A 19,013-nucleotide genomic window follows, 5' to 3' on the forward strand; every position below is an offset into this window, starting at 1 on the left:
TCGCTGCTTCAGGAGGCCGTGGCGGCAAGAGTGGGGCGATGCTGCGGGCCTTGGAGTCTCATAAGATGTCGGCACCGGTGAGCAGAATCCCCTATTTCCCATGCGCAGACTGAACTCACGAGAGACGAGATTTAGTCTCCAGAGCTCGCAATCTGCACAAGCGCCACCTCCGGAGGCCACTTTCCCGAAGCCCACCACAGGGAAATCATTGGGAAAGGGGACTCCACTCACCAGCGCCGACATCTTATGAGACTCCAGGGCCTGCAGCATCGCCCCACTCTTGACACCGGCGGCCTCTTAAAGCAGCGACCCTGCTCTACAGCCACAATTTTTTTTTTTTCTTATTTTCCACCCCAAAAGAGTGTGTGTGTGTGTGTGTGTGTGTGTGTGTGTGTGTGTGTGTATGTGTATGTGTATGTGTATGTGTATGTGTATGTGTATGTGTGTGTGTGTGTGTGTGTGTGTGTGTGTGTGTGTGTGTGTGTGTGTGTGTCAATAAAACTCCATTTTCTCTATGCAGCCGCACTTCAAGTCACAGTGTTTTCACACTATTTACTTGCAGGGAAAGAGTTTTTGGCGATATCCGTTCCCTTTAAGTGTGCAGTTTTTTCATGACCTTGCGACCACATTCCCAATGCAACCTTCTGATCCTCAAGTTGCACAATTGAAGTCAGTACATAACCCTACCCTTACTCAGAAAATACAATTAAGTCCTGCTCATATGATGGAACATTGGAAGCAATTAAAGTCTGTATTGAATGACAGCAAGTAGAGATCTTGAGCCTAAACTGGTCCTTTTTTCCTCACCAGATCCTGGGTCAGACTTTTATCCACAAGCATTCATTTATTATGTGATTTTTAGGTTACCCTTTTAAAATGGATCAAAGCACCCGTGAAGGGATCTGCTCCTCCTATACAGCAGCACTCCATCCACAGACGCTTGTGGTATCACTTGAATGTGGCTAAAGTGCAATACCATAAGCAGACCATTGATGGGAGTGGCGCCGATGCTTATTTTAAAAAAATGTTTTCTCTAGTAGCAAACACCTTCCTAAAGCTGTTAAATTCATAGAGGATTAAAGTGTCTGAGTGTTTAGCCTTCAGTCTTGGGGGGGGATAATTTAACACCCCCCCCCCAAACTACCTCATGTCACATCGCCACCATGTCCTATATACAAATAAAAGGAATAAATGGGGGACACAATGGAACGGCTTTATATGCAAAACACTTTATAAATCGCTAAAAACATTAAATATATTGCTGCAGTCCTGTGCACCAGTCCTAGGGGTCATCCGCGAGAACTGCCCCCTAGCTATAAATATCAGTCCCTTATAATACACAAGTCCTAAAAAATACAAGGCACCGGGCGCTGGTGTCCACTACAGCTAAGGGAAACCTACAATAGACTGGGGTCTGCGGCTTTAAAACACTTCTTAAGATGTAATGTATCAGTGGCAGGCTCACAGTACACCGGCCAAAAATGAATGCTGGGAGTGGTAGTCCACAACTAATTTACCTATGCCTATTCTACTTCTCGGCAGCTCCTGCACGAGTAATAGTGCAAAACTGCATTCTGTCCTGATTGCAGCCAGTACATGGGGATTTGCCTAAAATGGAAATTCCCAATGCTCCGGTCCCAAATCTTTTCCATTCCTACTCTGGCTCCACCAGTGTTTAGGTTCTGGAGGGTTGGCATATCAGCATGAGATCATGCGACCACAATACCCAATCACTGCAGACTATAGCGTGATGGATCGTGTGTAGTAATTGTGCAGAGTTTTTTTTTTTTTTTTTAAAAAAAAGGGATGCGGTTGATCAAGGTGTCACCCACCTCTACATGTCTATGGCCAGGTGTGATCTTCAGCCCCCTTCTCATTCATAAAAATCACTAATATTATAAAGTATCAGCACCAAAAAGATGCTCGGTCTATGAACCCGTATTTAGGAGAATGTGGAATCCCCCTCTAACAACTATAAACTATAGCTAATTAAGAAAACACAAAACGGAGGGCCTGCCCCCCTCCCCCAAACGGAGAACTCTGTGCCCCTTACACAAAAGCCCCAATTTCTCAATGTAAAAACCGAACAGAGCACACTCCCCAAAATGTGTGTCTACCGGTGCCAACAAGACACCGGTAAAGGGTTACTGTAGATGAGAAGCTCTGAGGCCACGCTGCGGTGTCCTACAAGCCCGTGCGGCGGATCTCATCCTTACGTACGTCTCCGCTTGTTGGCATTGGGACTGGACGGATTGCTGTTGGCATTAACCACCTTCTCGGTAAGGCGGCTCCGCTTTCTCTTATCGCCAGACTCCTTGGAGCCAGATTCGGACAGCGTCCTCTCCTTCTCTTTGCTGGGTTTGTCTGCGGTCTTTCCTGAAGTTGTCGATGAGTTTGTAAAAGCTGAAAGAACCGGTTGTGAAACTATCAGAAATCACAGAGGATGGCACTTTCCCTGAACCCTGAGCGTCAATCCTTCACCATTATACATCCACACATTCATGCTCCCATAGATCAGCGGCCTCACCTTCTTCAGACGCTGAGTGCAGATCTACGTCCTCCTTCGCTTCTTCTTTGATGTCATCTTCACTGATCACTTTACCTAAAACAATGTAATAAACAATCACCTGTGTGCCAAGAAAGGGCCAGATCTACCAGTTAAAGAGGATTCCTAATGAAGACCACTGACGATCAGTTGGCCACACATTTCCAAAGCGGGGTAAATGTTACGCCAGATAGCGAAACCCCCCTTCCTCACACACTTCCGACATGGTTTGTTTGGGGGTTCTGTATTTCCAGTGTTCATTTGTTTTCCTTAGGGGACTTGAACATGCAATCATTCAATCGCTTATACTATACAGTAGCATGTAAAAGTTTGGGCACCCCTGGTCAAAATTACTGTTATTGTGACCAGTTAAGCAAGATGAAGATGAAATGATCTCTAAAAGGCCTAAAGTTAAAAATGACACATTTCCTTTGTATTCTAGGCAAAAAAATATATTTTTTTTTTTTACATTTTAACCCCTTAATAACATCTGACGTACTAATACGCGTCTGTGCCCTGGGACTTAAGAGCCAGACACGTATTAGTACGTCATATCTTTAATGTGGCACCGCGACTTAAGTCGCGGTGACAGCATTAAAGTTACGGTGCCATCCTACCTCTTGGTAGATGGAGTCATCATCCCGGGGGCTGTCGCCGCCCCCCCGCACCAGCGATCGCTGTGATTAGCTGTTCAAATCTGAACAGCCAATCACAGCATTTCTCACTGTTTCCGGCAATGTGATTGCCGGAAACAGTGATCTGCAGCCTAGGATCAGTGCTCCTAAGAGCACCGATCCTAGGCTGTTGCTAAGACACCCCAGCCCTGGCCCCAGACCGCCGATCACATCGATCGTAGCGCGACCGCGCGGTGACAGGGCGGTCATGGGGCGGTGACCAGCTTGTAACCTGCCTGTCACCGCCCCATGACCCCCTGTAATGTGATTCAAGCCCCCAGACTACTGTGATTAGAGCGATCGATGATGACATCGATCGCTCCAATCAGAGTACCTGAATACAGGTGACCAGGCGGTCACAGGGAGGTGTCACCTCTGTGACCCCCTGTGGTGCGTGCTCTGCTCCAGCCATGTCTGATTGGTGCAATCAGTGTCACCAATCAGATGGCTGGGGCACAACATGCACCACAGGGGGTCACAGAGAGGTGACACCTCCCTGTGACCGCCTGGTCACCTGTATTCAGGTACTCTGATTGGAGCAATCATTGATGACATTGATCACTCCAATCAGATTACCTCCACCTGCCACCACCCCATCATCACTCTGTGACCCTGCAGACCCTCACACTTGGTGAGGATTTCTACAGAGCGATCACATCTGATGTGTCTGTGCTGGGCCTTGTAGTGCCACAGAATATTCTGTGACACCACAAGACCATCTTCTCACTGTTCCAGTCGCTGCTGCCGCTGCTCCTGGATCTTCTGTTCCAGCGTCCTGGATCTTCTGCTCCAGCTCCTGGATCTTCTGCTCCTGACCTGCTGTGATTCCTGCTCCAGAGCCTGCTGCTGATCCTGCAGAGAAGACTTTGGTAAGTCTGTTCTCCCCTCATCCACCCCAATCCCCCCCCCCCACCTTACCTTTTTTTCTGCGTCTTGCAGCGGTCTCCAGCTCTGGTCCGAGTTTCCAGCTCCGCTCCCGGTCACCAGCGCCGGGCTCCCGGGCTCCTGCGCCGGGCTCCTGCTCCAGTCCTGCTGACCCTTTGGTAAGTCCATCTCTGATCTCCCCTCATCCACCCCAATCCCCCTCCCCTGTCTTTTTACCCCTCTTCCCACTCCCCTGTCTTTTTACCTCCCTTCCCACCCCAATCTGCCTCACGCCAGTGTCCCTGTTAATTCTTTTGCTTCTGATCTCCAGCTCCAGTACCGGTCTCCTGCTCCGGGTTCCTGGTCTCCTGCTCCGGGTCTTCTGTTCCAGTCCTGCTGACCCTTTGGTAAGTCCATCTCTGATCTCCCCTCATCCACCCCAATCTCCCTCCCCTATCTTTTTACCCCTCTTCACACTCCCCTGTCTTTTTACCCCCCTTCCCACCCCAATCCGCCTCACCCCAGTGTCCCTGTTAATTCTTTTGCTTCTGATCTGCAGCTCCAGTACCAGTCTCCTGCTCCGGGCTCCCGATCCTGAAAGAAGAACAGAGAGGACTTTGGTAAGTAATCTCTGATCTCCCCTCATCCAACCCAATTCCCCTCTTCCCACACATTTGTGCGCACATCCAGCAGCCGCCGAGTATTGATCGGTGGCATAGTTCACCAATCCACACTCGTGCTCGCTGTTTGCACCACATACAGTATTTCCTTTTTCCACACACTCTAAATAAAGTACTGACACACACAAAGTCTCAATAAAGTATTGACACACACGCACCACATACATAAACAATGTCCTGCTCATCCCAAGCTCAGTATTCAGCGGAGGAGGCATACGCTATTCTTGCCTCCGACACTGACAGTGAGGGTGAGGATCCCACATTTCTTTAATTTTTCCGACTCCTCGTCGTCTTCCTCCTTCTCTTCTTCCTCAGGTTCTGCTGGCCCGCCCCGCCGTCGTCGCAGGAGAGATGTTCCAGCGCCCCCCACTACTGAGCCTATATGGACTTCGCCCCCCGAAAATTATGAGCCGCCGATTCCTGATTTCGTAGCGGAATCAGGAATCAAGTTTGACACCACCGGCCTCACAGAAATAGACTTTTTCAAAGTCTTTTTCTCTGAGGATTTTCTAAACCTCCTGGTGGGCCAAACTAATTTGTATGCTCATCAATTTTTAGAACAAAACCCCTCTTCATCATTTTCTAACTGGTCTCCTGTAGACGCAGTAGAAATGATGAAGTTTTGGGGCCTGGTCCTTCTTATGGGGATCTTGAAGAAGCCCGAGCTTCAGCAATACTGGAGTGTTGACGTTTTGTATAACACTCCAGTGTTCCGAATGGTCATGCCCCGGACACGCTTTCAGGCCATCTACAAGTTCTTGCATTACCAAGATAATGCAAGGTGTCCTGCACGCGATGACCCGAACTTGGATTGTCTTTTCAAAGTTCGGCCTGTCATCGAACACTTCAACAACAAGTTTGGTGAAGTGTACATGCCCCAAAGGGACATCTGTGTGGATGAGTCCTTAATTTCTTTTAAGGGGCGGCTTGGATTCCGGCAGTACCTGCCCAGTAAGAGGGCAAGGTACGGGATCAAGCTGTATGAACTTTGTGAGAGTACCTCAGGTTACACTCACAAGTTTAGAGTTTATGAAGGGAAGGACTCCCGGATTGAACCCCCTGAATGCCCCCCTGTTCTGGGAGTGAGTGGGAAAATTGTGTGGGACTTGGTGCACCCACTGCTTGATAAAGGTTATCACCTCTACGTGGATAACTTTTATACAAGTATCCCACTCTTCCAGTCCCTCTCTGCGCGACTTACCGCAGCTTGCGGTACTGTCCGCAAAATTCAGAAAGGCCTCCCAAAGACGCTAATTGGGCAGCTGCTCAGAAGGGGTGAGAGCAGAGCCCAATGTAGCGACCACCTGTGGATGGTCAAGTACAAGGACAAAAGGGATGTCCTTTTCTTGACCACCATACATGGTAATGGCAGCACACTCAGCACTGTACGAGGTTCCACTACACAGGTCGTCAAACCAGACTGTGTAGTGGGGTACAACAAGTACATGGGGGGAGTTGATCTTTCTGATCAAGTCCTCCAGCCATACAGTGCTTTGAGAAAGTCCAGAGTGTGGTACAAGAAGCTGGCCGTGCACATTGTACAGATGGCAATGCACAATGCTTTCCTTCTGTCACAATGTGCAGGCCAGACTTCTGCGTCGTATCTTCAGTTTCAGGAAACCGTTATCAAGGCCCTGATATTTGGCAGCGGTGACAGAGCGGGACCCAGTACTTATGGAATTGAAGGACCGAGAATTGTACCAGGCCAGCATTTCCCAGGGCAGATCCCTCACAGTGGAAAAAAAGGAAAGTCACAAAAGAGGTGCAGAGTGTGTTATAAAAGTGGAATACGCAAGGACACCATTTATCAATGTGACACCAGCCCTGACAAACCTGGCCTGTGTATGAAAGACTGCTTCAAAAGGTACCATACTTCGATGGACTATTGAATTAATTTCTGACGTATGACAACCTGACGAACACTACACAGCTGACGTAGTGTTCGTCAGGTTGTCATACGTCAGTTGTGTAGTGTTCGTCAGACTGTCCTACACAACTGATGTACAACACTACATTACAAAATTCAAAAATCAACTAACTACCAAAAAGGGGGCACTTGTTAGGCATTTCACTGTTTAGGCACATCAGGGGCTCTGAGAACATGACATGACGCCCGCAGACCATTCCATCAATGTCTGCATTCAAAAGCGTCACTCCTTCCCTTCCGAGCCCTTACATGCGCCCAAACAGTAGTTTTTTCCAACACATGGGGTATATGCGTACTCAGGAGAAATTGCACAACAACTTATGGGGTGCAATTTCTCCTGGTACCCTTGTGAAAATATTTTTTTTTTGCATTTTTTGGAAAAAAATGTTTGTTTTTTTTTATTTTCACAAGTCAACATTATGATTTTCTGTGAAGCACCTGGGGGTTCAATGGGCTCACCACACATCTATACAAGTTCCCTGGGGGGGGTCTAGTTTCCAAAATGGGGTCACTTGTGGGGGAGCTCCAATGTTTAGACACACAGAGGCTCTCCAAACGCAACATGGTGTCCCCTAACAAATTGGAACCATGTTGCGTTTGGAGAGCTCCTGTGTGTCTAAACATTGGAGCTCCCCCACAAGTGACCCCATTTTGGAAACTAGACCCCCAAGGCACCTATCTAGATGCATAGTGAGCACTTGGAACCCCCAGGAGCTTCACAAATTGATTCATAAAAATGAAAAAGTGTTTTTTTTTTTTTCACTTTTTCATTGTTACGAATCAATTTGTGAAGCTCCTGGGGGTTCCAAGTGCTCACTATGCATCTAGATAGGTGCCTTGGGGGGGGGGGTCTAGTTTCCAAAATGGGGTCACTTGTGGGGGAGCTCCAATGTTTGGGCACACAGGGGCTCTCCAAACTCAACATGGTGTCCGCTAATTATTCAAGCAAATTTTACAATCAAAAAGTCAAACGGCGCTCCTTCCCTTCCGAGCCCTGTCGTGCGCCCAAACAGTGTTTTTTCCCCACATATGGGGTATCTGCGTGCCCAAGGGAAATTGCACAACAAATTTTGGGGTCCATTTTTTCTTGTTACCCCTGTGAAAATAAAAAAGATTGGGTCTAAAGAAACATTTTTGTGAAAAAAGTTAAATGTTCATTTTTTTCTTCCACATTCCAAAAATTCCTGTGAAGCACCTGAAGGGTTAATAAAGTTCTTGAATGTGGTTTTGAGCACCTTGAGGGGTGCAGTTTTTAGAATGGTGTCACTTTTGGGTATTTTCTGTCATAAACACCTCTCAAAGTGACTTCAAATAAGATGTGGTCCCTAAAAAAATGGTTTTGTAAATTTTGTTGGAAAAATGAGAAATCGCTGGTCAACTTTTAACCCTTATAGCTCCCTAACAAAAAAAAAAATTTTGGTTCCAAAATTGTGCTGATGTAAAGTAGACATGTGGGAAATGTTATTTATTAACTATTTTGTGTGACATCTCTCTGATTTAAGGGCATAAAAATTCAAAGTTTGAAAATTGCTAAATTTTCAAAATTTTCGCCAAATTTCCGTTTTTTTCACAAATAAACGCAAGTGATATCGAAGAAATTTTACCACAATCATGAAGTACAATGTGTCACGAAAAAACAATCTCAGAATCAGGGGGATCCGTTGAAGCGTTCCAGAGTAATTACCTCATAAAGTGACAGTGGTCAGAATTGTAAAAATTGGCCTGGTCATTAATGTGCAAACCACCCTCGGGGCTTAAGGGGTTAAAAAGTATAAAAAGGAAAATGGGCAGATAAAGTTTAACACCCTTGGAGATTTGTGCTCTCAGATCATTTTGACCAAGGTTTCAGACCTTAATTAACCTGTTAGGGTTATGGCTTGTTCACCATCATCGTTGGGAAGGGTCAGGTGATGCAAATTTCCCAGCTTTATAAAAACCCAGCCTCCTCTAACCTTGTGCCAAAAAACAGCAGCCATGGGTTCTTCTAAGCAGCTGCCTAGCACTCTGAAAGTGGTGGAGGCCCACAAAGCAGGAAAAGGCTATAAGAAGATAGCAAAGCGTTTTCAAGTTGCCCTTTCCTCAGCTCAAAATGTAATTAAGAAATAGCAGTTAACAGGAACAGTGCAAGTCAAGATAAGGACTGGAAGACCAAGCAAAATTTCAGTGAGAGCGGCTCGTAAGATTGCTAGAAAGGCAAATCAGAACCCCCGCTTGACTGCAAAAGACCTTCAGAAAGTTTTATCAGACTCTGGAGTTGTAGTACATTGTTCTACTGTTCAGAGACACCTGCACAAATAAACCTTCATGGAAGAGTCATCAGAAGAAAACCTCTCCTGCGTCCTCACAAAAAAAATCAGGGCCAGAAGTATGCAAAAGAACATCTAAACAAGTCTGATGCATTTTGGAAATAAGTCTTGTGGACCGATAAGGTTAAAATAGAAAAGTATAGAGAGTAGCACTGGCGCAAGGTCAAAAAGATTCGTTCAAAGAACGATCCCCTGCTGCTCACTGGCACAGCAACCTTCACAAGTTACCAAAAAAAGAGGGGTAGAGAGGGGATTGTTCTTTGAACGAACTATTTTGAGGTTAAAATAGAACTCTTTCGCCACAATATTCAAACGTGTGTGTGGAGAAAAAAAGGGGACAGAATTTCAGGAAAAGAACATCTCGCCAACCATTAAGCATGGAGATGGATCAATCATGCTTTGGGGTTGTGTTGTAGCCAATGGCATGGGGAACATTTCACAGGAAGAATGGATTAAATGAAATGTCAACAAATTCTTGATGCAAACATAACACCATCTGTATAAAAGCTAAAGTTGAAAAGAGGATGGCTTCTACAAATGGATAATGATCCTAAACACAAGTCAAAATCCACAACAGACTACCTCAAAAGGCGCAAGCTGAAGGTTTTACAATGGCCCTCACAGTCCCCTGATCTGAACATCATTGAAAAACTGTGGCTAGACCTCAAAATAGAAGTGCATGCAAGACGACCCAGGAATCGCACAGAACTGGAGGAAGAATGGATGAAAATCCCTCAAACAAGAATTGAAAGACTTGTCTAGCTACAAAAAGCGCTTACAAGCTGTGATACTTGCAAAAGGGGGTGCTACTAGGTAGTAACCGTGCAGAGTCCCAAACTTTTGCATCAGCCCATTTTCCTTTCTGTAATTTTATAAAATGTATATATATATATATATATATATATATATATATATATATATATATATATATATATATATATATATATATATATATATATATATATATATATATATATATATATATATATATATTCCTTTATATCCTAAAATATAAAGGAAATGTGTAATTTTTAACTTTAGGCCTTTTAGAGATCATTTCATCTTTAACTTGCTTAACCGTTCACAATAACAGTAATTTTGACCAGGGGTGCCCAAACTTTTACATGCCACTGTATACAGCAATACTTCAGTACAAATCATATACATCTGGAGAAAGCGAGAACTGCGGCTTTCTTCCTCCGGATGCATGTGATGCGTCCAAAAGTGAGGAGAGTAATGCGCGTGCCAATTGGCTGCAGGGCCTGCGTGACATCACAATGTTACAAGATCCCTGGGAGAGCCAGTGCTGACACCACTGCCGAGTATAGGTGTTATTATTTTACTGGGATTGAGAAAGGGTTGTCCAAGTAGTGGACAACCCCTTTAAGATTAAGTAAGATTGCTGATTTTGGCCAGCTATCTGTGTATTGGGCCTCTGACCTCCCCCTGTAACGTTTCAGGAGACCAGGACAGTTTGGGTTATAATGCCTAAACAATCAAGGCTTTCTCCCCTCTCCGCACTGAAAACACAGGAACTCGTGGCCAAGTCGAATATTTCTATATGTGGGAAGTGAGAGGTGATAGCTGCTAGCTGAACAGGGGACTTAGGCGTTTGGGCAACTATATTCATGAATTACATGGTTGGGCATTGATTTGCATGTCTACACGTAATGAGATCAGTGGCAATTACTTTTTGAGACAGTTGCTGTAACAGAAACTGATTGATTTCCTTGGATACAAGGAAAATTGCCACAGATAATCGATTCTGATATGGGAAGTGCTGAATGAAATGTCAGATGAAAGGAATTTCCCAGTATGAACACCATGGCTGTGGAGTTGGAGTCTGTGTCCATTTTGGTGGAGTTGAAATCAGAGTTGGTATAAAATGGACAGACTCCTAAAATATATAATAAATTGGGTACAGTAGTTTAATGCAGTTTGTGGGGAATATTTTTTCATAAGAATTTGGGAAAGTTATGAAATATTTATAGAACATCTGTCCTATTCCTGATCTAAGGCTATGTGCCCATGTAGCAGATTTGATGCAGAGCGTTTTTGCCTCTCTGGCAGAAAAAAAAGCATGCAGATTTACATCACCTGACCGCTGACATAAGCGGTCGCGTGACCATCAGCTGACTAAATGACGTCACCGCAGGTCCTGCCAGTACACCGCGGGACGCTGAGGAGAGAGGATCGCCGCCACCAAGAGGAGATCGGAGAGGTGAGTATACAGGTTTTTTTTTATTTTTAACTTTATTTCTTTTTTTCACCACGTGGTAGCCGGTATGAAGAGGAGTTGTAGTCTCCTCTTCATCCTGGGTACCACACGCACCGCGATTACACCGCAAATTTGTGGCCATTGAATTTAATTGAAGCGCAGCAAATCCACAAACCTGCGGGTTTGCTGCATTTCAATGTTCCTCAATGGCCGCGAATTTGCGGAGTAATCGCGGTAGAAATGGTCATGCTGCGTTTTGCAACGCAATGAGAATTCGCCGTGCTAATTAGCGCATCATGTGCACAGCACATCCGAATTCACATTGCTTTGCATGGCAGACGGTTTTACAAGCATTTTCGCAGCCGTAAAAACGCTACAAAAACGCTACGTGGGCACATAGCCTAAGGGTCTAGACTTTTAGCTGTGATGAATCTGTGCTTCACTTTATGTACATAAGTAGTAAAGCTCCACCTCTACAGATAAGGGGGAAAAAAAAACAACAAACACACAGGGAAGGAATGCCTGCACTCATCTCAGAACTGCTGGAGTGAACAGGAAAGCAGGATTAAGGTAAGTACTTCTTAAAGCATATCTAAACTTTCAATAAACTGTGCGTAAATTAATAGTCCAGTATATGTTGTGCCTGTATGCTTGGTGTTTGAGGCTATGTGCCCACGATGCAGAAATGCTCCGGATTTTTCCTGAGTGTTTCTGCATCTCCCTGGCAGAAAAAACGCATGTAGATTGTACATGCCTTTTTCCTGCCAGGGACAAGCGTAAGTGAAGCGTTTTTCACATGCATTTCCGCATGCAGGTTGTCAAGCGCTTTCCAAGCGATTTTAGCATCACTTGGAAAAGTGCTTGACAACTTGGTCACACTATATAAATCCATGCGAACGGCATGGATTTATATAGTGTGACCGAAAGAATGGTAAAAAATAAATAAAAAAAAAAAACAAACAACAACTTACCTTCTGATTGCCCCCGGTGTCTTTATCCGATGCGTCCGGGCTTGCCAGCAGCTTGCGATAGACTAAAGGACCTGCCGATGTCAGCGGTCGCGTGACCCGTCACATGACTAAATGAAGTCATGGCAGGTCCTTTTCAGACCATCGCGAGGTGCCGGAAAGCCGAGACGCATCGCTAAGGACACCGGGGGCCATCAGAAGGTAAGTCTCCTCTTCTACAAACCCGGGTACCATCCGCACATTGAAACTCATGGATTCCGCATCTGCAGATGCAGGGATGCGGATTCCATGCGTTCCAATGCAAGTCAACGGCGGCGAAAACGCCGCGATTACGCAAAATAATTAGCAGTTCTGCGGATTTTTCCGCAATGATAATCCGCACATGCGGATTATCATTAGGGAACATAGCAGACCTTCTACCAAGCGTTTTTTAAGCGTTTCTGCAACGGAATTGCCGCTGCGGAAACGCTTAAAAAACGCATAGTGGGCACACAGCTTTAGTTTGTTTTTCCTCTTAGCTCATGTTTGGAGAAATTAGCTGCTCTGATGACTTATATACACTGTACAAAAGAATATAAGGGGAAAAACTGTTTTCCAACATCTCAAATTCGGAAATACAGCAACAGGATCGATGAGGACATATATATTTTTATGTATATACAGTACAGACCAAAAGTTTGGACACACCTCATTTAAAGATTTTTCTGTATTTTCATGACTATGAAAATTGTACATTCACACGGAAGGCATCAAAGCTATGAATTAACACATGTGGAATTATATACTTATTTCTCAGAAGAAATTCATAAACTGCACAAATGTTATTCAGTACGTTTTTGTTGAAAACGTTTTTTTTCCCCCCCCACTTACTGCATAGTGTATAATAAATTGTAAATACGCAAAAGTTTTTTTTGTTCTAAAGTTGTATTCCAATAAATATATTTCATATACTATTTAACCCTAGAACGCATACCTGAGGCCTCGCAGGCCCGCCCTGTTAATTATTTTCTATTTTCTGCAAGATTACTTTAGTTAGAATTTTGAAACTCTAGGTATTCCTCAGGTATATAATTGTTTGTCATTTTTGTTTGAGTTATTCCATGTTATTTGCACACGGGCCTAAAAGGCCCCAGGTATGTGAAAGTGTAGATTTTTATGGTCATGCGTTCTAGGGTTAAATAGCTTGATTATTGTATCATAATAATGATTAAAAGCCTGATGTTACCATTTTACTACAGTAAATTTATCACTTAAACATGAGCCATGTATGAGGGAGTCGGCGTAGGTGTCATGGAAATTGAGGAGTCGGAGCTGGAGGTTTGGCTTACTGACTCCAGAGCCCTGATGAGCACAGTACTACACAATGACACCACTACTCACCCTCTTTCACCTCCTGAAAAATCTCCTCAGGCAGAATAAAGTTCTTCTCGGAATTTGGGAAAGGCAGGATCTCCGATTCATGCTGAGGAACAAATCACAGGATGAGGAGAGGATGGCTCAGTCCTGGGTTACAATGGCCACTACATAGAGTGGAACTAAGCGTTAATATAATGCCATATATTGTAAACCCTCCGAAGGACTGTTGATCAGAGAGGTGACTGATCAAACCGTGCACACAGGTGTATAGGCTCAATACAAAGTCTACAGATCTGCACACGACTGTGTGCGTGCGCAGGCATCGGTTGAGAGCTTGTAGTCTGTGATTTGAGCGATCGGTGGGGGTCTCAGGACTGGGACATCCACTGATAAAGCATCAGAGGGTCTACAATACATCAAAGTTCCAAAGTTTAGTGACCACAAATCCAGAAGTGACTCTGCAATGTGCAAGCTGGGCGACCAGGACTGGTGCAGGATGGCCTCCATTAGCCACACTCACCAGGGCCTGCATGTCATACATGGTGCGCAGATGTTCCCATATAACCTTGGATGAGATCTGACGGCCGATGTTCTGGCTGAACTTGTCCCGAATGCAGATCATGTGGAAGTGTCTGTTCACACCTATAGGGAGGAGGAGGAGGAGACACAGTCAGCAAGTCCAGGGAGTGGAGACAACGGACAGGGTATAATAACACTGACGGTCTGTCCCGAGGATGGGTCATCAACATGTACAGGAATCGGAGTCTAAGGCCACGGCCACACTATCAGTATTTTTGCTCAGGAGTGGGAGACAAAACCAGGAGAGGAACAATCAGAGAAAAGGTATAATAGAAACAAAATCACCAATTCTGCATTTATCACCCACTTCTGAGAAAAAATACTGACCGAATACTGACCAAATACTGATAGTGGAGCAGTGGCCTAATGCAAATCTACAGCACAGAAATCAATTATTTATTTTTTACTAATTTCTGATATTTTTTTTTCATCACATATAAAAAAGGATACAGGTTCGCTATCGCCATAATCGTTCTGGATTATGCCACCAGGTCACTTTTACGGCACATGGAACACAGTGCACACTGAGCGTTTTCTCCACGTGGAAATGCACCAAAAACGTTAAGTAATCCGTCTGCCAGCTAATGCAATGGCAATCCTGATGTGCTGTGCACATGATGCGGAAATTTCCGCTCAGGATTGCCATTGCGTTAAAATATGCGGCATGACCATTCTTTGTAGCGTTTCTGCAGCGCAAAAAAGCTCAAAGAATGGTACCCAGGCCGGAGAAGAAGACTACTTCTCCCATCATCCGACCGCCGCTCCCGCTGATAACAGCGAGAGCGGCGCGGCTGACAGGAGTAGTAGTCTCCTCAGCCGAGCCGGGGCTGTGCAAGGAAAAAAAAAGGCGACACGATCACCCCGCCGGTACACTGAAGGGAGCGAGCTCGCTCCCGGCAGTGTACATCGCTGCTGCCGCGAGTAAAGTCACGATGATCTTCAGCTGATGAACTCACCTGGCCTCAGCCTGCAGCAGAGCCATGTACACTGACAGGAGTGATTTTACACTCCTGTCAGTGTGCATTGCTGACTTCTACAGCAGTCACATCAGTGATTGATGTGACTGCTGTAGAAGTGACTCGGATCGCTGAGGGACAAACTGGATTACGTCGTGACGGCGGACAGGTGAGGGAAATGGTTGTTTTTTTAATTTTTTTACAGATCTAGGGCTTCGGGGATTGGCAGAATAATAAAAAAAAAATATTAAAAGCATGTGTCATTTTATTTCAATAAAATACTTTATTTTGGCTGTGTCTTTATTGAAAACGCATCGATACCCTATACTACGGGGTTAGTAAAGGGGGCGTCTTATATGTAAATTTTTTCTGGGGTCCCCCTGTAATCTAGCCAGTAAAGGCTAATCAAACAGCTGTGAGCAGTTATTAATAGCCAAGGAACATTTTTGGCTAATGGCCCCTTCCCCACCTTCAATACATTCTAGTGGTCAAATTTCTGTTGCGGAGACTAGCGACTCCACAAGAGAATTTGACACGCTGCGGTCCTGAAAGATGCACCGCATGTCAGTGTCCATGGGTGATCAGCAGCCTCAGATGCACGCATAGTGGACATGGGATTTCTAGTAATACCATCCACTATGTTGTAACAACTGGACACTGCGGGTTTGACGCTGTATAAATACACAGCTTCAAACCTGCAGCAGCTCCAGATCGTGGTCACGTACCCAAACTGACCCACGGCATGTCAATTTCTGTAGCGGACATACCAGTCTCCGCTGCAGATTTTGACCGATTGAAATGAGATTATATTCGGTGGATCTGCAAGTATTGACAACAAAAGTGCGGCATTAGAGCATAGTGTTTTGGACGCAGCGAAAATACGCTGCATCCACAGCGCTGCTGGTTACTGATCCTGGGGACTTAGCGGCTAATAAAACAGCTGTGAGCTGCTATTAATAGCCAGGGAACATGTTTGCCTAATGGCACCTTCCTAGGCTAAAGATAGCAGCTCAAAGCAGCTCCAGAAATGACTTGAATGGAAATGCTAATGAGATTGGGTGTATGGGATTAGCGAACACTGAGCTCTTTTTTTTGGTAATGACAAGGTGTCAATCAGACCCTTTCATTACTAAACGCTAATTAAAGTAAAGAGTTAAATAAACACACACACACACACAGTAAACCCTTTATCTGAAATACAACAGACACATTCTTTAATCATTTAAATTAACCAATATACTCACCCCAGGTCTGATGGTAATCCAAGGGTTGAAGCAGTGTCATGCATTTCTTTTTTCAAATATCTTTATTTAGCTCCAAAAAAAGCATTCATTGATGTCCAAAAACGCGTAAAAAACGCATTAAAAACTGCATAAAAAAGTGTGTTTTTTTTCTGCGTTTTTCTTGCCAAGAGATGCAGAAACGCTGCAGAAATTTCTGCATTCAAATCGTGAACGTGCGCACACAGCCTTAATTTTTTTTTCTAAAAAAAAAAAAAAAAAAAAAAAGTTGAAATTGTGCTTTTTTTCCCACCATACTTGGAATTTTTATCCATTTTCCAGCACATTGTATTGAAAAATGAAGGGAGCTACTCAACTGGAAAAAAAACAAGCCCTCACATGGGGATGTCAAAGGAAAAATAAAAAAAAGTCATGGCTCTTGGAAGATTTAAAAAAAAAAAAAAAAAAAAAATGAAAAAAACAGAAATTGGCCACAACAAGAAGGAGTTAAAGGGAGTGTGTCAGCACAAAATGACTGCTCAAACCAAGCTCAGGACACTACACCTTCCCACCTACTGATTTTCTATCTCTTCTTCCTCTTGCTTGCTTGACAGCTCTGGCTTTACATGAGCCAGAGATAGATGGGAAACAAATAGGTGGAAGGGTGCACTTAAATGTGTGGTGCATGTGCTTGGTTTGAACAGTCATTTTGTGCTGACAAATTCACTTTACATGGGGCGACAGTGGCCACTAATATGCTGTCGGTTACTGAAGAAAAAGGGCCAGACAGCGGCAGTGAGTCTACCTCCTCTGGATACAGCGTCATGCAAGTCTTAGTGGCTGTGTCTGGTACTGCAGTTCACCCTCACTTAAAAGGATTGTCCTCTTTCAGAAAATCATAGTCTCCGGCTGCATTTTGTTATAAATAAACCGTTCTCTCTTTGCTTGCAGTCTCTGGCGCTGCTCCTATGTGCGGCATTGGCTGTGGTGCTGGAGGGGGGGCATTCCAACTACACGGGAATTGCTGCACTGTCGGTGTGACATCAGAACTGCCGCCCATACTGGACACCAGGAGCAGCACCGACACTCAATGAATGAAGAGCGGGTTGTTATTTAATACCAAACAGCAGCCGGGGTGAAAGTTTTCTGAATGGGGACAACCCCTTTAAGGTGCTGATTTCTGTGGGACCAGGAATATCCTATGTGTATGGGGGGCTCCCGACTCTCCTGATACATGATGTTGTGAGGGGTGATAAGTGGCCATCAGAAGGGTCTCTTCTCCCCCCACTGAGGACACTTACTCGCTCGAGTGACACCCATTTACCTACATGCGGCTGAGCTGCAGTACCAGACACTAACACTAGGGCAGCACTAAGCCTCATACAGATATAGCACCACCAGTGTCCTAGTGGCTGTGTCAGGTACTGCAGCTAAGCCTTTACTGGAATGGCCCACGCGGATGTCTGGTACTGCAGGGAGGGGGCAGCAGAGCTCCGGGGGCCTGACACTCACATCTACACATTGATTAGCTGTTCTATAGTTGCCATGGAAACCAAGCCTTAAAGGGGATGTACAGCAGACGATCAGCAGCATCTCATCACCGATCTGGAAACACAAAGCGCTGCACACCCCTTTATCGGTCATGTGACACCTGTGCCCGTTATGGTCTCTGGCAGCAGCTCCTGTGTTATTATGGGATGGCTGTCTGCCTGTACTGAGCATGCGCCCGCTACTCACAGTATAATCTGATCCCTATTGTCTCTTTATGCCAGGGATTACATGAGAACAATCCCTACTGCAGCCATGATACACAGGACGGGACCCCACACTGGCCACACTCAGCCGCCCCGGAGGGATGGGGGGCGGGCGGGCGGGGAGGACATCTACTCCAGCCCGGGGATCAGTTGCGGCCTTCACTTACCGACGGGTTTATGTCCGAGCATGGCGTGAAACAAGCACACCTCTACCTCCGGGCTCCACAGCACCGGCTCCTCCGCTGGGGGTCCCGGGACCGGCTCCGCTCTCTCCACAGCTCCTTCCCCGGTCTCCGTCTCACCCATTGTAGCCGCCACTACCGTGAAACACCGGAGAGCTGCGGCCTCAGCTGGAGGAAAGAGGTAGTGCACACAGCAGGGACATCTAGAGGTGACTTATACATACTGCAGGGACATCTAGTGGTGGTTTATAGGTACTGCATGGGCATCTAGTGGTGGCTTATAAGTACTGCACACTGCAGGGACATCTAGCGGCAGTTTATAAGTACTGCATTCTGCAGGGGCATCTAGTGGTGGCTTCTGAGTACTGCATACTGCAGGGTCATCTAGTGGTAATTTATAAGTACTGCACACTGCAGGGGCATCTAGTGGTAATTTATAAGTACTGCATACTGCAGGGACATGTAGTGGTGGCTTATAGGTACTGCACACTGCAGGGGCATCTAGCGGCAGTTTATAAGTACTGCATACTGCAGAGGCATCTAGTGGTCACGTGTAGGTACTGCACATATCAGGCATATTTAGTGGTGTTGTTTATGATTACTGCTCACTGCAGGGACATCTAACGATTGCTTATACGTACTGCACAGATCAGGCACATTCAATGGTGCCGAAAGGGTTAACAATACACACTCGATCATCACTAAGTGCCTTATAATTACTGCAGACACAGATGGGCCACGTAGTAAGGAGTATATCGCCACCTAGAGGAAAATCTGCTGCTCT

At 45.3% G+C, this 19,013-nt stretch overlaps 1 protein-coding gene across 1 annotated transcript; it reads right to left on the reverse strand.

Moving 5' to 3' along the window:
• Positions 1-428: 428 nt before the first annotated feature.
• On the reverse strand, positions 429-18,455 carry MRGBP (MRG domain binding protein). The gene is made up of 5 exons (XM_073682966.1): positions 18,215-18,455; positions 14,059-14,180; positions 13,563-13,644; positions 2,528-2,602; positions 429-2,403 (listed from the first exon to the last, which is right to left on the reverse strand). The coding sequence occupies exons 1-5, from the start codon at positions 18,351-18,353 to the stop codon at positions 2,213-2,215; spliced, it is 609 nt and encodes a 202-aa protein (XP_073539067.1). The 5' UTR covers positions 18,354-18,455; the 3' UTR covers positions 429-2,212.
• Positions 18,456-19,013: the final 558 nt, after the last annotated feature.

This window comes from Phyllobates terribilis, unplaced genomic scaffold, assembly GCF_046119375.1.
Source record: "Phyllobates terribilis strain yellow unplaced genomic scaffold, ASM4611937v1 Scaffold_5__5_contigs__length_657084704, whole genome shotgun sequence".
NCBI classification, from domain to species: Eukaryota; Metazoa; Chordata; class Amphibia; order Anura; family Dendrobatidae; genus Phyllobates; species Phyllobates terribilis.

Coding starts and splice junctions, on each gene's coding strand:
- MRGBP (XM_073682966.1), bottom strand. CDS start 18,353: ATGGGTGAGACGGAGACCGGGGAAGGAGCTGTGGAGAGAGCGGAGCCG. Junction 13,645..14,058: donor TGTATGACATGCAGGCCCTG/GTGAGTGTGGCT, acceptor TTTGTTCCTCAG/CATGAATCGGAGATCCTGCC. Junction 2,603..13,562: donor TTTTCAGGAGGTGAAAGAGG/GTGAGTAGTGGT, acceptor ACATTGTTTTAG/GTAAAGTGATCAGTGAAGAT.